At 43.0% G+C, this 20,162-nt stretch overlaps 1 protein-coding gene across 1 annotated transcript in view; it reads right to left on the minus strand.

The window, feature by feature from the left end:
• slc5a6a (solute carrier family 5 member 6a) overlaps positions 1–20,162 on the minus strand; it is a 71,648-nt gene that overhangs the window by 29,859 nt on the left and 21,627 nt on the right. Inside the window, exons 4-8 of the mRNA XM_078560564.1 lie at positions 12,390–12,441; positions 3,470–3,537; positions 2,350–2,504; positions 1,844–1,984; positions 173–302 (exon numbers count right to left, since the gene is read on the minus strand). Coding sequence (XP_078416690.1) covers positions 173–302; positions 1,844–1,984; positions 2,350–2,504; positions 3,470–3,537; positions 12,390–12,441 — 546 coding nt within the window. The remainder of the gene's footprint in view (positions 1–172; positions 303–1,843; positions 1,985–2,349; positions 2,505–3,469; positions 3,538–12,389; positions 12,442–20,162) is intronic.

Consider the following 20,162-nt stretch of genomic DNA (forward strand, 5'->3'; position numbering starts at 1 on the left):
ATGCCAGCATGGATTAGTTGGGCCGAATAGCCTGTTTCTGTGCTGTAAATTCAATGTAATTCAATGGCAATAACTAGTTTGAGATATCCTGCGGCCATGAAAGACAGTTAGATAAATGCACATTCTTCCTTTCTGCTTTCGCATGGTTTGGTTTTTCAAAAGGAGGCTGTACCTGATCGGAAGCATTGACGTAACCCTGCTGTAGTGGGCCATTCTCTCCATAGCGAGCGTACATAACCAGGCCCATCAGGCACCCCATGGCCAGAACTATCTGTTGACACGGAAACACCACGTAGCACGACCTGTAGGGGATGAACAAAGGCAACGAGCGGTAACAGGTAGAAACAAAAAAAAAACACCCGACACGTTCGAGGTTGACGCCAAACTGTTTGCCCCAGCTTTTTAGGCTCCAGTTCCGTTACAGGCTCCATAAATTCCCTGGTGAGAGAGATGGGTGGATATTCCAATGGCCTCCGGCGCCAGAGTTGATTAGCTGTCCGCACAGTGAGGCCGAGTGACTCTTCAGTGTGTATGTCAGCGATCGAGGGACCTCACCTTGAGCTTTTGATGCAAGGATCACTACAGGTCAAAACATGCATTTATATAGTGCTTTTCACAGTCCCGGGATGTCCCAAAGCACTTTACAGCCAATTAAATGCTTTTGGAAGTGTAGTCACTGTTGTAAAGTTTGAAATGCAGCAATCAATTTGTGCACAGCAAGCTCCCACAAACAGCAATGTGATAATGAACAAATAATCTGTTGTTGTGATGTTAAAAGAGGGATAAATATTTTCAGTACACCAAGGAGAGCTCCATGCTCTTCTTTGACATAGTGCCCTGGGGCCTTTTACATCCACCTGAGACGGCAGACAGAATCTTGGTTTAGTGTCTTATCTGAAAGGCAGCACCTCTAACCAGTGCAGCGTTCCTCTGTACTGGCGTGTCGGCTTGGATTAGACTCAAGTCTCTGGAGCAGAACTTGAACCTTAACCTGTAGCCTGTTGATGGTGCCAAACAGTTTGGATGTGCATTAAAGCTAAATGGAGTGGAGTAAACTAGAGGCAGAATCGGCAGCAGAACGCAGTCTGAGAGTCCACTCACTCCACCTTATTGCGAATTCAGGGAAAACCTCGACACTATCAGCCCAGATTCATCAGAATGAAACCAGGGCTAACAGGATTGAATTACGAGGACAAGTTGCATAGACTGGGCATGTATTTCCTCGAGTTTAGATGATGAAGGGTGATTGTAATTGAGGTCTTTAAGGTGATTAAAGGATTCAATAGGATCGATAGAGAGAAACTATTTCCCCTGGTGGGGAAGAGTCCAGAGTAACAGGTCATAACCTTAAAATTCAAGCCAGGCCATTCAGGGTGATGTCAGGAAGCACTTCTTCACACAAAGGGTAGTGGAAATCTGGAACTCTTTCTCCTCAAGAAAACTGTTGAGGCCGGGGGAGGGTGCAGGTGGGAGGTGGGGTGTGTCCACTGACAACTTCAAAACTGAGATTGTTAGAGTTATGTTGGGCAAGGATAATAAGAGTGAATAATAAGGGCAATAAGGGTATTAAGGGAGGTTAAAGTGAATAAATGGGGTTGAGGTATAGATCAGCCACGGTACAACTCAATGACCGAACAGGAGCAAGGGGCTGAATGGCCATCTCCTGTTCTCATTACCGTTGGTGCGAGGTGAAGTCACGCTGCAGTTTAAAAGCAGCTTTTAATTTAGTGACTCCCCCTCGCACAGTGAGATCCCTCTCTCGGATTCAGGAATACTGCAGTTAAACGCACAAAAATAACTCAGCCAAATCCGCGACCCCGTCTGTTTTGCTTCAGTGACTCACAATATCGCCTGCTGCTCCGTCCGTGAGCTGAGATACCGCTGGACTTGGGCCTGGTTCACTCCGTAAAGCGCTAACATCATGAACACACCGCCAAAGCTCAGCGTCCAGAAGGTGTGACGCTCAAAGGGGTCGGGGTTGAGGCTGCAGAGGGTAAGGACACATCAGCAAAACAAACCAATCTCACGGTACACTGGAACACCAAGTTCTTTGTAAGAGCTATCCAGTCAGTCCCACTCCCCATAACCCTAAAAGGTCTTTTTCTTTTCAATTATTTATCCAATTCCTTTTTGAAAGTTCATATTGAATCTGATTCCATCACTCTCAGGCAGTGCATTCCGTATTAAATAATTTACTGCATTAGAAATAATCATCATATCCCTGACCCTGTCCTTTTGCCAATGATTTTAAATCGACTCCTCTGGTTACCGACCTCCTTGCCGTTGGTTCGGTAAAGTCACTCCCGATTTAGTTTGACTCGCTGTATTTTTTTTGTTAAAGACACTTACTCAATTCCTGCAATCTTGCCGTTTTCTTTAGCGATTCGCCACACTTCACCGATCCCTCCTGCCTGCCCCGCTCCGATGATGATGACAGCCAGCTGCCCAGAAAACATCACCAGTGTCTGAAACACATCTGTCCAGATCACGGCCTTGAGTCCACCCTGAGTGTCAAATGGAGAGGTGCAGTTAACAGGGCTGAGACGGGGAAGTGGCCTCAGTTCAATCACAGATGTCAGTGGGTTTCATTCGCCACTTGCAGTCAGAAAATTCAAGTCCCTGCCCCAGAGGCTTGAGCTTAAAACCCTGGATACAGACCAGCCACGATCTAACTGAATGGTGGAACAGGTTTCAGAGGCTGAATGGCCTCCACGTGTTCCTATGCGCTCATGACTTATCCCTCAACCAAAAGCACGAAAACAGACTATCTGCTCTTCTATTTCATTGCTGTTGATGGGATCCGCTGTGCGCAAGGCCATGCTCCAGGTAATTAACTGCATGATCCAGGTTGACATGCGAGTGTGGCGCTGAGGGTGTGCTGCACTGTCAGAAGTGCTGTCTTTCAGATGAGATGTTAAACCGAGACCTCGCCTGCCCTTTCAGGTGGTAATGGACAAGATCCTTAGACACTGTTGTGAAGAGGAGCAGGGGAGTTCTCCGTTGTGTTTAAGTCAGGAACCCCCACTTCCAAGAAGCTGTGAGCCTGGGGGGGGGAAATTGAAAATTTTGAAACAGACAGTGATAGATTAGGCAAGGGTATCAAGGGATATGAAACTACAGCAGGCAAATTAGGAGTCAAGGTACAAATCACCCATGATTCTTACTGAATGGTGGAACAAGCTTGAGAGGCTGATGGGCCTTCTCATCTTCCTACACCCTGCCCAATATTTATGCTTCAGCCAACAGCAGAGAAAACCTGCTCACTTATCACATTGCTGTTTGAGGGAACCTGCCATATGCAAGTTGGCTGCTATGTTTCCTACATCACAATAGCGGCTACACTTTCAAAAGTATGTCAGCTCTATGGGACATCCTGAGGTTCTGAAAGGCATTGTATAAAGGCAAGGCCTCCTTTTAACCCTCAAAGCTTATTGGAAAATTCGAGCTCTCCAACCCATTGATTACTCACCAATGTTGTGTACAGTGTACAAATGAGTCCCAGAGTCAGTACTGCTCCCCACAAATTAAAGCCAGTTACTGCAAAAAAAAAACAGTTTTATTATTTACACAGTAAAACTCAATGCCAGAGTAGCAGCTAGCAAGACGGCACCAATGAGAACTATGTACCCACAAAAATAATGGCATTGTGACCTCACCGCCACTGGGAACATGAGGAACATAAGTTCAGCTTTCTACTCTGCTAAAATTTTCTCGCTTGCTCTGCCCATCAACTCTCCTACTGTCCCCTCCCTCACTCCACTGCTGACCCTCCCTCTGTCCCCGCACCCGTCCCCCACTTCACTACCACCCCTTCCTCACTCCCCCGCCCTGCCATCCCCTCACTCACTCCCCCACCCTGCCATCCCCTCCCTTGCTCTGATGCCTCTCCTTCCCTCGCTCCACTGTGTCAATGTCTTATTAATTACATTGTTAAGGTTGATGGCAATTGAATTGTTAAACAAGTGATGGGTATTTGTACACCTAGAAATGGGGATAGGGCTGGGGTGCTTTAATTGACCCACTAAATCACGTTTAAATTTGAGTTTTGTAAGTTTCCTTTAAGATTTAGTCTTTCTTTTTGCAGTATTCCTTTAAAGGACTGCCTTCCCTGACTTTTGTTAATTTAGTTTAATTGTTTCAATCAAAATAGTATAAATGGGGATAGTTGGGATACTGGTGCATTGGAGTAGCGTTGACAGTGAACTAAGTCAATAAACATCCAACAGAGGGCGGTGGTGAGAAGTGACTGAAGCATTCTGGGAGAAGTCACCGCGACTCAGGAGGGAATCGAGGAGAAGGACTCTTGCATTCAGCAGGAGGAAGAGCATCCAACAGAGGGCGCTGGTGAGAAGTGACTGAAGCATTCTGGGAGAAGTCACCGCAGACACGGCGACTCAGGAGGGAATTGAGGAGGACCCACTGTCAAAGAATGGAATAGCCCCAAACATTACATTGCTGTAGTGTTTCCATCCCTCCCTCCTCCTCAAACCTAAAAAAAAGAGGAAGAGGCAGTGCCTTTAGGAGTGCACCAGACCTGCGAGGAACACTCTTCTGAAAGTGGATTTTAAAGAAAAAGCAGCTGATTGGTGAGTAAATCCTGGGAGCAGACTCGGAGGGAGGAGCACCGGAGCAGTGAATATAAATCTAGCTTACCTCAGGGGTTCAGGGCCTCGTCTCCAGGGAGCAGACTCAGAGGGAGGAGCACCGGAGCGGTGACCTCGGGGCACAGAGTAACTGAAGCCAAAACTGAAAAAGTGACATCACAGGAAAGCTGCGACCTGATTGGTTGGTAGGAAATCTGCACCAAATTTGAAAAAAAAACACTGCAAAGCTAATTAATAAATTAATTACCTAAGTCGAGATGGCTGGGCAGGTGATGTGTTGAAGGTATATGATGTGGGAGCTGGCAGATCCCATTGCGAGCCGCAGTGACCACATCTGCAGCAAGTGTTGGTTGCTGGACGAACTCCGGCTCAGAATTGATGAGCTGGAGTCTGAGCTCCGGACGCTGCGGCACATCCGGGAGGGGGAGAGTTACCTGGATGCTTTGTTTCAGGAGGCGGTCACACCTGGTAGATTAAGTACCTCAAGTTCGGTCAGTGGTCAGGGTCAGCAGGGTGTGACTGCAAGTGAGGCAGGTAGAGGGATCCTGTGTTCAGGAACAGAGGAGCCTCAGCTCTTGACCTTGTCCAACAGGAACGAGGTACTTGCTCCCTGTGTGGATGAGGAACAGGGCTGTAGGGAGGATGAGCCAGCTGACCACGGCACCATGGCACAGGAGGCCATTCAAGAGGGGGGAGCAAAAGGACAAGTGGTAGTTGTAGGAGATTCTATAATTAGAGGAATTGATAGCATCCTTTGTAAGCAGGATCGAGAGTCCCACATATGTTGCCTGCCCGGTGCCAGGGTGAGAGATATCTCTGACCGGCCTGAAAGGATATTGGAGAGGGAGGGGGAGGATCCAGTTACTGTGGTCCACGTTGGGACAAATAACATAGGTAAAACTAGGAAAGAGGACCTGTTTGGGGATTATCAGGAACTAGGAACTAAATTAAAGAACAGGTCCTCAAGGGTTATAATCTCCGGATTACTACCCGAGCCATGTGCAAATTGGCATAGGGACGCGAGAATAAGGGAAGTAAACACGTGGCTAAAGGAGTGGTGCGGGAAAGAGGGGTTCCATTTCGTGGGGCACTGGCATCAGTGTTGGAACAGGAGGGATCTGTACCGTTGGGATGGTCTCCACCTGAACCGATCTGAGACCAATGTTCTAGCGAAAAGGGTAAATAGGGTGGTCAACAGGACTTTAAACTAGAAATTCGGGGGGGAGGGAAGGGTAAAACTCCAAGAAATATGACTAATGGGAAACAAAGCAGCAGGTCAGCGTGTGGGGGGGGTGGATTCAACTTCATGGAAAATTATGAAAAAACTGAAAAGAAAGGAGAGCTCAGGACTGGCTATTAAAGTCCCCAGAACACAAAATAGGACAGAGTGTTTGGAAAGGGCTAGGAATCTAACTTCAAGCACATCAAATAAAGGAACGACAATGAGAAAGGGGACGGGAAATACAGGACTGAAGGTGTTGTATCTGAATGCACGCAGCATACGAAATAAGGTAAATGAGCTTGTGGTGCAGATTGAAATTGGCAGGTATGATGTGGTGGGCATCACGGAGACATGGCTGCAAGGGGATCAGGACTGGGAGCTAAATATCCAAGGATATACATCCTATCGAAAAGATAGGCAGGTTGGCAGAGGGGATGGGGTTGCTTTGTTACTAAGAAATGAAATTAAATCGATAGCAAGAAATGACGTAGGGTCAGATGATGTAGAATCTGTGTAGGTAGAGTTGAGGAACCGCAAAGGTAAAAAAAACCATAATGGGAGTTATGTACAGGCCTCTGAACAGTAGTCGGGATGTGGGGCACAAGATACACTAGGAGATAAAAAAGATGTGTAAGAAAGGCAAGGTTACAGAGATCATGGGGGATTTCAATATGCAGGTAGACTGGGAAAATCAGGTTGGTAGTGGATCCCAAGAAAAGGAATTTGTGGAATGTCTACAAGATGGCTTTTTGGAGCAGCTTGTGGTGGAGCCCACTAGGGAACAGGCAATTCTAGATTTAGTGATGTGTAATGAGGCAGATTTGATAAGGGAGCTTAAGGTGAAGGAACCCTTAGGAGGAAGTGACCATAATATGATAGAATTTACCCTGCAATTTGAGAGGAAAAGGCTGGAATCAGATGTAACGGTATTACAGTTGAATAAAGGCAGCTACAGAGGCATGAGGGAGGAGCTGGCCAGAATTGACTGGGAGATGAGCCTAGCAGGAAAGACAGTGGAACAGCAATGGCAGGAGTTTCTGGGTGTCATTTGGGAGACACAGCAAAAATTCATCCCTAGGAAGAAGAAGCATACTAAAGGGAGGACGAGGCAACCATGGCTGACAAGGGAAGTCAGGGACAGCATAAAAGCTAAAGAGAAAGCATACAGTGTGGCGAAGGGCAGTGGGAAACCAGGGGATTGGGAAGCCTACAAAGACCAACAGAGGACAACTAAAAAAGATATAAGGAGGGAGAAGATTAAATATGAGGGTAAACTAGCCAGTAATATAAAAGAAGATTGCAAGAGTTTTTTTAGATATATAAAGGGTAAGAGAGAGGCAAAAATGGACATTGGGCCGCTGGAAAATTATGCTGGAGAAGTAGTAGTGGGGAACAAAGAAATGGCGGAGGAACTGAATAGGTACTTTGCATCAGTCTTCACGGTGGAAGACACGAGTAACATCCCCAAAGTTCAAAAGAGTCAGGGGGCAGAGGTGAGTCTGGTGGCCATTACCAAGGAGAAGGTGCTAGGAAAACTGAAAGGTCTGAAGGTGAATAAATCACCTGGACCAGATGGATTACACCCCAGAGTTCTGAAGGAGATAGCTGAAGAGATAGTGGAGGCGTTAGTGGTGATCTTTCAGGAATCACTGGAGTCAGGGAGGATCCCAGAGGACTGGAAAATCGTTAATGTAACCCCCCTGTTTAAGAAGGGAGTGAGGCAAAAGACGGGAAATTACAGGCCTATTAGCCTGACCTCGGTCGTTGGTAAGATTTTAGAGTCCATTATTGGAGTGCAAAGAGACCTGTAAGTTTCAATCAGATCCCCCCTCATCCTTCTAAACTCCATTGAGTATAGACCCAGAGTCCTCAAACATTCCTCATATGTTAAGCCTTTCATTCCTGGGATTGTTCTCGCGAACCTCCTCTGGACCCTCTCCAGGGCCAGAACATCCTTCCTGAGATACGGGGCCCAAAATTGCTCACAATATTCTAATTGTGGTCTGACCAGAGCCTTATAAAGCCTCAGCAGCACATCCCTGCTTTTATATTCTAGTCCTCTCGAAATAAATGCCAACATTGCATTTGCCTTCCTAACTACCAACTCAACCTGCAAGTTAACCTTAAGAGAATCCTGGACTAGGACTCCCAAGTTAGTTTAGAAGGATGAGGGGGGATCTGATTGAAACTTACAGAATACTGAAAGGCCTGGATAGAGTGGACGTGGGGAAGATGTTTCCATTAGTAGGAGAGACTAGGACCCGAGGGCACAGCCTCAGGGTAAAGGGAAGACCTTTTAGAACAGAGATGGGGAGAAACTTCTTTAGCCAGAGAGTGGTGAATCTATGGAATTCATTGCCACAGAAGGCTGTGGAGCCCAGGTCATTGAGTGTATTTAAGACCGAGATAGATAGGTTCTTGATTGGTAAGGGGATCAAAGGTTATGGGGAGAAGGCGGGAGAATGGGGTTGAGAAACTTATCAGCCATGATTGAATTGCGGAGCAGACTCAATGGGCTGAATGGCCCAATTTCTGCTCCTATGTCTTATGGTCTCTCCAGGAAAGAAAGCTGCTGTGTCTTAGTTTTAACTTCACTAACTGGATTCAGTTAACACCCTGACACCTCATTGCTCCCTCCCTGATCTCTCGCCACCCCCTGCCCCACTGTTCCCTCTTCATTCCTTACCCCTCCTGCTGTCCCTTGCCCCACTCCCCCACCGCCCCTTCCTGTTTGTGGCTGTGCTATGCCTTTTAGTCATCAGTAGACCACTTAAAACTGATACATCTGCAGGGCTGGTAAAATGATTTGCAGATGGCTTGTATCTCAATTCTATTTAGGGTCCATGTTTTATTTCCTTAATAAGGTTTGTTTTATTCCCAAAAAGGAGCAAAGAGAAAGGCCCACACGCACCACCACAACCATTTTCTTCTCCCCCCACAAGCTTCACAAAACATCCCTTTATGTTATAGGATAACATAACATCTCACCACAAAACAAAGAGAAGCACTGTTTTGGTGATTCAACAGTGTTTCAAGGACAGCTACTCTCTCTGTTAATAAGCAACTGATATGAGCTTCATCTGTTGTCCTTATTTCTCTACAATATTTAAACATTTCCCCAAAGACTAAACCCGCCACAATGATTTAATTTGATGTGTGGAATGAAAGGTCATCGACCTGAAATGTTAACTCTGTTCTCCTGCTGGACCTACCGAGTGTTTTCCACATTTTTCAGTTCTTATTTCTCCAGCATCTTTTGTCGTTTGATTTTGTTAATTTCTTCCTGCTTTATTTCCATGGCATTGACTCGAAACATTTAATTACTCTGGCCTTCCGCTGGGAAAGCTCATTTTGTGGAATTTGGCTAGGCACAGAACCGATTCAATCAATTGCCATGGATTCAGTGCCTTCTTAAGTGGTTTAGCAGTCCTTTAATTAAGTCCTTTAACAGTCAAGGATCTTAATCTAGCTTCAGAGAACAGGAAATTCAGCAGAGCCGCAAATTAAGATTCACCAACTTGACTTTTATGGATCTGGAAATAACAATTTGCAAGGCTATGGGGGAAAAGAGTGAGGGAGCAAGGTTAATTGGATAGCTCTGCTCTTTCAAAGAGTTGGCAATGGCATGCTGGGTCAAATTGCCTCCATCTACTACATATGATTAAAAAAAAACAATGAACTCCAGCTCAACAGGTGGCCAATTCTTACCAGGTCAATTTAATTCCCCTCTTGGGGAGCCAGTCACAAATTTCCCTAATTAATAGTAGATTTTCTCGGTTAAGTGGCCTTCTTCTGTGTGGTAGGGTTCTATTCTGAAAGATTATACTCTCCCTGAGGCGTGTCCAATGTGAAATGATTGCATGTTACATGGACCAGCCACCCAGGGCTTCAGAGGTCAAACCCGAGCACAGCAATTTCAATTCAATCTATCTCCTTATTTGGGGGTTGTCACCAATAAAATAAGCGCCCATGCCCAAGCGGGTCACTCAACACCAATGTTAGGGGCAATAAACACAGCCATGTACTCAGGAAAGGCAAGTCTTCCATTGGAATTCATGTTGGATTGTGGTTCCCAATCCCCGAAATCCCATTCTGACCATATAAAGTGCATTGTTGCCTGTTTAATAGTAACCGAAGGCCAACTTAAACAGAAAGAGGCTGCGACTCGTTTCTCTTTGAACTGTTCTGGTCGAATGCCCCCAGCCACTGTTACCCCCTCCCCCCACCACCCCCCCTCCGCCACTTTATCAAACACGGATCCCCAGTCCTGGGGGAAACACACCTCATTGTTCTATCACTTTGCACCTCGGGGAAGGACACCACAAAGCAGGTTGTCTTAAATTTGGGACTGCTTGTCAGAATATTTCATGGGCTGAGGAGTGGGGTAGCAGTCTGAGCAAGCAGCTGGCATCAGAAGGTGGGAAACCCAGGCATTCATTTCTGGCACACGGTTTGGAATGACCTGCTTAGTAACCTCCGAATTAGTTTCTAACCGTGAATAGTTTAATAAATTACAGGTTTACAGAGTATTTCACGAGGAATGTATATTTAGAGTCTGATAATTCAGTCAGATTTTTTTTTACACTAAAGGTTTTGTGTTAATTTAATGAAGCTAATGTGAATTGAGACTGAAGCCCAGCACAGTGCAGACAAAGAGTCTCAGACTGCAGATGTAAGGATAGGAAAGTGACCGGCAGGAAGAGACCAATTCGTTCATCGAGCCTGTCCCACATTTTACAAGTGGAGAATCTTGACTGGACATTTGCCACTTCCCCACCTTCACCAAAATGGCCAGGTAATTACATGGGAGAGAAAAAACAAAGAAGGGAAAAAAATCTCAGAGTCAATAAGGGGGGGGACAAAATGTTCCGGGAAATTCCTCTCTGATGCCTCCCATAGTTGATCAGAACCAGTCCAGGAGATCACATGAACCAAGTGTTATCAATATTTACAGCTGTAAAGTGACCAGCCTCGCACCGTGTCCAACATCGGCCAGAGGTCAGTCTTGGTGGGTCTCACAGTCAGTCTGGTCATACCCCTGGACCCACCACAGTGGAACTGCACTAAACCACCTGAAATAATTGCCTACATACCATATCTATACACACCCAAGACTCAAAATACCAAACACACTCTATATATTTTAACAATACAGCAGTCTGCAAGAATGACCCTAGCCTTCCAGTCGCTTGCCATTTTAGTTCAGCATCTTGCTCTCATGCTCACATATCTGTCTTTGGCCTGCTACAATGTTCCAGTGAAGTACAACGCAAGCTGGAGGAACAGCATCTCATCTTCCGATTAGACACTTTCCAACCTTCTGGACTCAACATTGAGTTCAACAACTTCAGGCCATGAACTCTCTCCTCCATTTTGTATTTTATTTTTCCCCAGTGCCAGTCTGTATCTTGTTCTCATGTTCTGCTTTCAGACAACACTGACTTTTATTCTGCTATTAACACATTCTGCCGTTTTGATTTTAGACAGGGCTGACCTTTAAACTATGAACTCCTACTCTGGACCAATGCTTTTCTACTTTACTACTATCATTACCACACCCTTTGCCTTTTGTTCCCATGACATCTTTGTAATTTAATCTCCTCACTCTCTAACCTATCCCTGACCCTCCCCCCTTTCTCGACAGCATAGAACCCATATCTCTACCTCTCCCGTTCTAAAGAGTCATCATACTGGACCTGAAACGTTAACTCTGTTTTTCTCTCTCCACAGATGCTGCAGACCAGCTGAGTTTTTCCAGCGCTTTCTGTTTTTATTACAGATTTAGGGGAATTAGCACAAGAACCAGAGGGGAGTTGAGCTGAATTTTATTTATTCAACGAGCCCTACAACAAGCTGGACTTTATCAGACAAAGCCCACACTGCTCCTGCTTTATATAGACTGGAACTCATTAGGAAACCAGTCATCCTGCCAATGATCATACTTAGGTTTTCCAACAAAGTTTCTGTGCAGTTTGTTGTCTTGTGAAAAAATCTCATTCAATGTTTTACATTATTATAGCGACTTTAGGAAAATCAGCTCAGGCTTGAGGGGGTTCCATCTATACAGGTGAGCTTCAAATGCCCTGGTCATTTCACTATGCTATATACTGGGATGGCAGGATTGTCGTATGAGGAGAGGTCGGGCTGGCTAGGAGTTTAGAAGAATGAGAGGGGATCTCATTGAAATGTATAAAATTCTGACAGGGATGGACAGACTGGGTGCAGGGATATTTTGTCTGCCTGGCGGATCTAGGACAAGGGGTCCCAGTCTCAGGATATGGGGTAGAATATTTAGGACTGAGATGAGGAGAAACGTCTTCACTCAGAGGGTGGTGAACCTGTGGAATTCTCTACCACAGAAGGCTGTGAAGGCCAAGTCACTGAATATATTTAAGAAGGAAATAGGTTTCTGGACTCTAAAGGCATCAAGGGGTATGGGGTGAGTGCAGGAGTACAGCATTGAGATAGAGGATCAGTCATGATCATATTGAATGGCAGAGCAGGCTCAAAGGGCCAAATGACCTACTCCTGCTCCTATTTTCTATGTTTCTACCTTAACATACCTGCATTAAGCGCCAGTGCAGGTGTGTAGAGCACCACGCCCATGTATATCACCTGCAATTAGAAGATAAAGACTGGTATTACCATCAACAAAACCTTCTCTCACAACAAGTAAATCTCACAGTCTAAATTCAATCTTACTGTCAGCAATAGAGGGGAGACAGTGGCAGAGAGGTAATGTCAATGGACTAGTAATCCTGAGACCCAGGCTAATGCTCTGGAGTGTCATGAAGCTATTAATGTATATAATATTTTGGAAAATATGTTTCTTTTAAAATAGAGGCTTAGTTTGCTGGTATGTCTTAATTGGATTAAAGCCAACTAGTCTGGGTGCTTTCATGTACTAGTTTGAGATGTAAACAGAGAGACAGCGTGCATTTGCAATTTTTGAATAGAGCATTCAAGAAGTGGAGTGAAAATTGATGCCTTTCTAGCAGCTACCAAGCAATATGTTTATATTACTAATAAAATTGGTACAATGAAAGGGGTTTCATTGTTGGAAAGTGGAGTTCAAAGAGGCTGGTGAGACAATGAGAATTTGAATTCAATCAGTGGTGGTAGGTATAACTTCAGTAGTTTTCGGGTGTACAGAGCAGAGGCAATGTAAGATCAAAAGGCAGCTGCAAGCCTCCAACTGGTTCCACAATGAAAAGAGCCTCATTTTGTATTTGTAAGGTGAAAATGCTTTGCTTGGTGTTTGGTGAAGTCTATGGGTTGCTGTTGCCTTAATGGGGGTTAGTTTGGGAATTTGTTAAAAGTTATGATAGTAGTCATTTGTAGCCACGCGTATATATATTAACCTGTGCAATTAATAAAATGTTTCATTTAGTTTAATGTAAAACCTCGAGAGCTAGTGGTCTGATTCCTGAGTTTAGAGTCGCATCTCAAACATAACACTTAAAATTATTGATTATGACAATTGTTTAAAGTTTCCCGCTGGGATTTTTAAATAACTCCGTTTTACCAACTGCATCGGCCTTAACAATTGGGGGCTGTGCCGGGATAAATTATATTTCTAATTCCTCAATTGGTGGATCGTAAAGCTTACGAGTATGAGAGGTTCTTTGAATCCAGGAGTTGGTGAGGTATTTTAGAAGTAGTGAGATTGTAAGATGGCTTTGGCAATTGCTAAGACTTGCCTGGGAGTAGAAGAAATAACTCTCAGTGGGTTGGAGAAAATAACCAAAAGTAAGTTGACAGAGTTGGCGGACAAGTTACAATTGGGGTTTCCTGCAGGGGCTAGGAAATCTGATATAGTTAAAAGTGTGGCACAGCATCTACAGTTGGAAGTGAAACCTGACACTAGTGAGTCACAGCTGCAGGTAGTGAGACTTCAGTTGCAAATGTAAAAGCTTGAACTAGAAGCAAAGGACAGAGAAATGGCTTTCAAAAGGGAATAAGAAATTGCAAAGATGGAGAAGGAGGAAAGAGAAGGAGAGAGAGAAAGAGAATTCCAACTGAAAATGTTGGCATTTAGAAAAGAGACACCAGTAGGTGAGGAAGGACTCATCTCCAGAGTAGAACCCAGTGGGGAGATGTTTAAATTTGTACAAGCTCTTCCAAAGTTTGAGGAAATAGATATTGAAGCATGCTTTATTTCATTTGAGAGGCTAGTTAAATAGATGAAATGGCCACAGGAAAATTGGACGTTATTATTACAGTCTAAGTTGTTAGGTAGGGCGCATGAGGTATATGCTTCGCTATCAGAAGAAATGTCGGTGAATTATGGTGTGGTGAAAAAGGCTATTTTGAGTGCATGTGTGTTGGTTCCTGAAGTGTACAGGCAGAAATTTAGGAATATGAGAAAACAGCCTGGGCAAAGTTATATTGAGTTTGAAAGAGTAAAACAAAATAATTTTGACCGGTGGTTACGGGCATTAAAAATAGAAACTACATATGCAGCTCTTAGGGAAGTAATTCTTTTGGAAGAATTTAAAGATTCAATCCCTTCGGTAGTGAGAACTAATGTGGAGGAACAGAAGTGTTGATTCTGTAAGACAAGGAGCAGAGATAGCTAATGATTATGAGTTAGTTCATAGAGCTTAACCTTTTTTCCGTCACCCTTTCAAATTGGAAAAGGATAAAAAGTGGGAAGGTGAAAGGAAGGCAGGTAGTCAGGGAAGAGAAGGAGCAGCTGGAAGTTCCCAGGAAGTTTTTTCTCAAAAGATAAAGGAAGGCACTGAAGGTAGAAGTGACATTTGAAAATTGAGGCATTTTCATTGTAATAAAGTGGGGCACATGAAGTCAGTGTGTTGGAGGTCACAGGAAAAATCTGTAGGAATTATTGGGGTACAGAAAAGCTCTGGAAGTAAAAGTGCTGTGGGTTCTGAGGTTCAGGCACAGGGAAAACCAGTGGTTTGTGTACAGGTGAAACAGGGAGAATCAGTGAAAGGTAAAGAAGTGGGAATGTGTTCACAGTTTACTCAAGAGAATTCTGAGGAGCAGGTTGCAGAAATGTTTAAAGACTTTGTGTGTACAGGGTGGAGTAGGTAAAGATGTTAAAATTTTAAGAGACACAGGGGAAAGTCAATCCCTAATGTTGTGGGATAGTGATATTTGTTGTTCAGAGGGAGTGTTGCAGGAGAAGATAATAATAAGAGGGGTTCATGGAGATGCTAAACCTATTCCATTGTGGAAGGTAAATTTAAAGAGCAGATGGAACACGGGTGCAGTTATAGTTGGAGTGGTGGAAAAATTGCCCATTGCAGGGGTTCAATTTATTCTGGGTAATGATATAGCTGGATCGCAAATGTGGGTGATGCCTATGGTAGTTGAGCAGCCTGTAGAAGTGTTTTCAACAGAAGTGCTACAGAAGGAACATCCTGGATTGTTTCCTGATTGTATTATAATGAGATCAAAAGCCCATCGGGAAGAACAAAATAAAGAAGATAAGCAGGCAGTTCAAAGGCCAGGAGAAGGTGTTGAAATCCAATTAGCTGGCACTCTATTTGATAACATTGTTCAGGAGGAAGGAATGCAGGACAGTTCAGTTGAAGTTATAACTCAAAAGAGGTTAGCGGAGTTACAGGAAATGATTTGCAATTAAAACAGTTATATCAGAGAGCTTATTCAGACACCGAAGCAAAATGTATTCCAGTATGTTATTATCTTCGAGGGAATATATTAATGAGAAAATGGCAGTCGGATCATGTCTCAGCAAATGAAAGCTGGAGGGAGGTGCTTCAGATTGTTTTCCCATTAGGTTATAGAAATGAGATTCTGAGGATTGCTCATGAAATTGCAATGGGAGGACATTTAGGCATTAGGAAAACACAGGAAAAGATACAGAGGTATTTCTTTTGGCCAGGATTGCATAGGGTTGTAGTCAAATTCTGTAGAACCTGTCATACATGTCAAATAACAGGAAAATCACAGCAGGTGATGAAAGTGAAAGCAGTTAAGAAGACTAAAATTCGCAGTTTTGTTTCTGGAGGGAAAGTATTAGTTTTATTACCCATACTAGGGGATTCATTAAATGCAAGATTTAGTGGACCTTACAGGATTGAAAATAAATTGAGTGAATTAAATTATTTAATAAATACTCCAGATAGAAGAAAGAAGCAGAGGGTGTGTCATGTAAATATGCTTAAAAAGTACCTTGACAGGGAAGAGGAACAAAAAGAGATGTTAGTGATGGTGGATGATGAGAAAGAGGTAGAAGTGCAGGGCTCTGAAATTGATTTTCCTCTAATCAAACTGGATAACAAGGGGGTGCTTGAAAATGTAAATGCAATATTGAGTTCCCTTCCAAGCAAGTGTCAAAGTGATTTGGAAAAGCGATTGCAGTCACACAAGGCTATTTGTGGAAATGAGTTGGGAAAGACACATTTAGCTTTACATATGGAAATATCATCTTCAGTGAGGCAACAACCTTATAGGCTAAATCCAGCAAAGTTATCACAAGTACAAAAAGAAATTGATTTCATGCTTCAAAACGATATCATTGAGTCTAGTTGCAGTATTGGGAGTTCGCCTGTTGTACTGGTACCGAAACCGGGTGGAACACAAAGACTGTGTGTGGACTATCGAAAGGTGAATGTGGTGACAAAATCTGATTTATATCCCATACCACGGTTGGAGGATTGCATTGAGAAAGTGGGACAATCGAAATTTATCACAAAGGTTGACTTGCTAAAAGGATATTGACAGGTACCATTGTCGGAGAGAGCAAAGGAGATATCAGCTTTTGTAATGCCAAGTGGACTATATGAGTTTAATGTCATGTCATTTGGTATGAAGAATGCACCTGCGACATTTCAAAGACTGACAAACAAAGTAATTGCAGGTCTAAGCAATTGTGCTGTTTATATTGATGATCTAATCGTTTTCAGTCAGACGTAGGAGAAGCATTTACAGCATCTGGAAGAATGATTTACTCGACTACAAGAAGCTAATTTGAAGATGAACTTGGCTTAAGAATGAATATTCAAAAGCGCAAGTTACGTATCTGGGCCATACCATTGGACATGGTAAGGTGGCTCCGAGAGATGTGGAAGTCAAGGCTATCATGGATTTCCCAGTGCCTACAACAAAACGAGGAGTTTTGAGATTTCTGGGCATGAGTGGGTTTTACCGGAAATTTGTACCAAATTTTAGCCAAGTGGTTGCTCCACTGACTGAACTATTTAAAAAAACAAGAAGTTTCAATGGACACTGGAATGTCAGAAGTCATTTGATTATTTGAAAACTGTATTAACTACGACACCAGTGTCGGCAGTATCTAATTACGCCAAGCAATTCAAGTTGGCCGATATAGGCATTGGGGCTGTACTCTTACAAGAAGATGACACTGGAATTGAAAAACCGATAGGGTATTTTTCACGGAAACCGAATGTACAACAGAGAAGATATTCAACAATCGAAAAAGAGACTTTGAGTTTGGTGTTAGCGTTACAGCATTTTGAAATTTATGTTGCAAACAATTCATTAGAAACAATCGTTTATACAGACCATAATCCTTTGAAGTTTTAGGACAAATTTTGTGGCAAAAGTGCAAAGCTTTTCAGGTGGAATCTATTGTTACAACCATTTAATCTATGTGTTATACATATTGCTGGAAGAGAAAATATGTTCGCAGATGCATTATCAAGCATTTGAAGCTTAAAGGAAGTCGGGACATTTAAAAAAAACCTGAACACTGAACTGGAGTGATTTCTGTTGATACCAAGGACGTGTGTGTGTATATAATATATATATAGTTAATGCATACATCTGGTAATGTAATAGTGTAATAAATATAGGAGATAGTGTGATATGGGTTATTATATTTTTAGTATCATAATTTAGAATTATGACGATTCATTTTCTGATTAGGAGGGGGATGTCATGAAGCTATTAATGTATATAATATTTTGGAAAATATTTTTCTTTTAAAATAGAGGTTAGTCTATGGGTATGTCTTAATTGGACTAAAGCCAGCTAGTCTGAGTGCTGTGGTGTACTAGTTTGAGATGTAAACAGAGAGATAGCGTGTATTTGCATTTTTTGAATAGAGCATTCGAGAAGTGGGGTGAAAATTGATGCCTTTCTAACAGATACCAAGCAATATGTTTATATTACTAATAAAATTGGTACTATGAAAGGGGTTTCATTGTTGGAAGGTGGAGTTCAAAGAGGCTGGTGGGACAATGAGATTTTAATTCAATCAGTGGTGGTAGGTATAACTTCAGTAGTTTTCGGGTGTGCAGAGCAGAGGCAATGTAAGATCAAAAGGCAGCTGCAGCCTCCAACTGGCTCCACAATTAAAAGAACCTCATTTTGTATTTGTACAGTGAAAATGCTTTGCTTGGTGTCTGGTTAAGTCTATGGGTTGTTGTTGCCTTAATGGAGATTAATTTGGGAATTTATTAAAAGTTATGACAGTCGTAATTTGTGTATATATTTTAACCTGTGTAATTAATAAAATGTTTCACTTAGTTTAATATAAAACCTCGAGAGCTAGTGGTCTGATTCCTGAGTTTAGGGTCGCATCTCAAATATAACACTTAAAATTATTGATTGTGACTGTTGTTTAAAGTTTCCCTCTGGGATTTTTAAATAACTCCGCTTTACCAACTGCATCAGTCATATCAGGAGACATGGGTTCAAATCCCACCACAGCTGCTTGTTAATAAATCTGGAATTTAAAGCTAGCCATCAGTAATGGTGACCATTAAAATATCAATTGTCGTAAAAAACCATCTGGTTCACTGAGGAAATCTACCATCCTTACCTGCTCTGACCTACATGTGACTCCAGACACACAGCAATGTGGTTGACTCTTAACTGCCCTCTGAAATGGCCTAGCAAGCCACTCAGTTCAACAGCAATTAGGGATGGGCAATAAATGCTGGCCTTGTCAAAGACACCTACATCATGTGAAAGAATAAAGAAAAAAATAGCTCTACCACCGCCGAGTCTGTAGGTTCAAACCCCACTGGACTCGAGTAGAGACAACTCCACACAGTACTGAAGAAGTGCTGCATTGTCTGACATGCTGCACTTTGCATGAGACTCCCTGTCAGCCAATAACAAGGTTGTACCATAAATACAGTGATCCTGAACTTATTGGGCAGGCCTTTCATGTGGAATGTTATCAAAAAACCTTCGGGAAGTCTTGGTATGTTGTAGGAGTTCCCACTGCCATCTTGGGACATCACCTCCTCGGAAAGAAGTCAAGGGAGTTAGCCAAGTTGGATCTTGCTCTTTCTAAAACCATCATGGCTGCCATTTACTTGGGTTACTTTCCCTAGTTTGTTCCAGGCAACCAATTCCATTATTTTTACCAGAAAATGAGTCCGCAGTTAGTTGGGTCTGTTGCGTGGCCTTACTTCAACACGCAAGTCCTGTGATGCAACCCCATCCAGAGAACTGAACACAAAATCCAGACTGACCCTTTTAGTGCAGTACTGAGGGAAGGCTGCACTGTCGGAGGTGCAGCTTTTAAAAGCTACATGAAACACAGGTCCTATATATGCTCTCTGAGATGGATGTAAAAGATGCCATGGAATTACTCAAAGATGAGCAGGGGAGTTCTCCCAGTATCCTAATCAATATTTATTCCCCAACCAACATCAAAAAATTATAAGATCATTATCACGTTACCATTTGTGGCAGCTTGCTGTGTACAAATTGGTTGCTTGTTACAACACTTAGAAATTACTTTATTGGCTGTAATGTATTTTAGGAAATCCTGAGGTATGAAAGGTGCCGTATAAATGCAAGTTCTTTTTCGCTTCGTATCTTTAATTTCATTGAGATCCTTCTGATATATGCCATCATATCGTAGAGAACTGTTGAGTTTTGAGCCCTTAGATTCAGTCTAGAACCTACACCACACAATGTTTACTTGTAAAAAACTGGTTACATATTTTCACTAGCGAGAGCATCAGTAACCAGGGGACACAGACTTAAGGCAATTGTCAAAAGAACCAGAGGGGAGAGGAGGAACAACTTGTGATGACCTAGAACATGCTGCCTGTAAAGATGGCGGAAGCAGATTCAGTAGTAACTTGCAGGGCGGAATCAGATAAAGACTTGAAAAGTCAGCATTTTCCGGGTTACAGAGAAAGAGCGTGGAGGAATGGAGTTAGTTGGATAGTTCTTTGCAAGAGTTGGCATGAGCACAATGAGCTGCATGGTATCCTGTATTTTATGTACAGCATCTAAGTCCATCTAGTTTAACAATTAACTACTGCAGAATGAAGGTAAACTGAACACTGATTGCAAATTTAATCTGATATCGACCTTTAGAACCCAAGCATGGAATATCAAATGATCAGACAGAAGAGCCTTTA

The sequence above is a fragment of the Cetorhinus maximus genome, chromosome 2 (genome assembly GCF_964194155.1).
Source record: "Cetorhinus maximus chromosome 2, sCetMax3.hap1.1, whole genome shotgun sequence".
Classification (NCBI taxonomy): domain Eukaryota; kingdom Metazoa; phylum Chordata; class Chondrichthyes; order Lamniformes; family Cetorhinidae; genus Cetorhinus; species Cetorhinus maximus.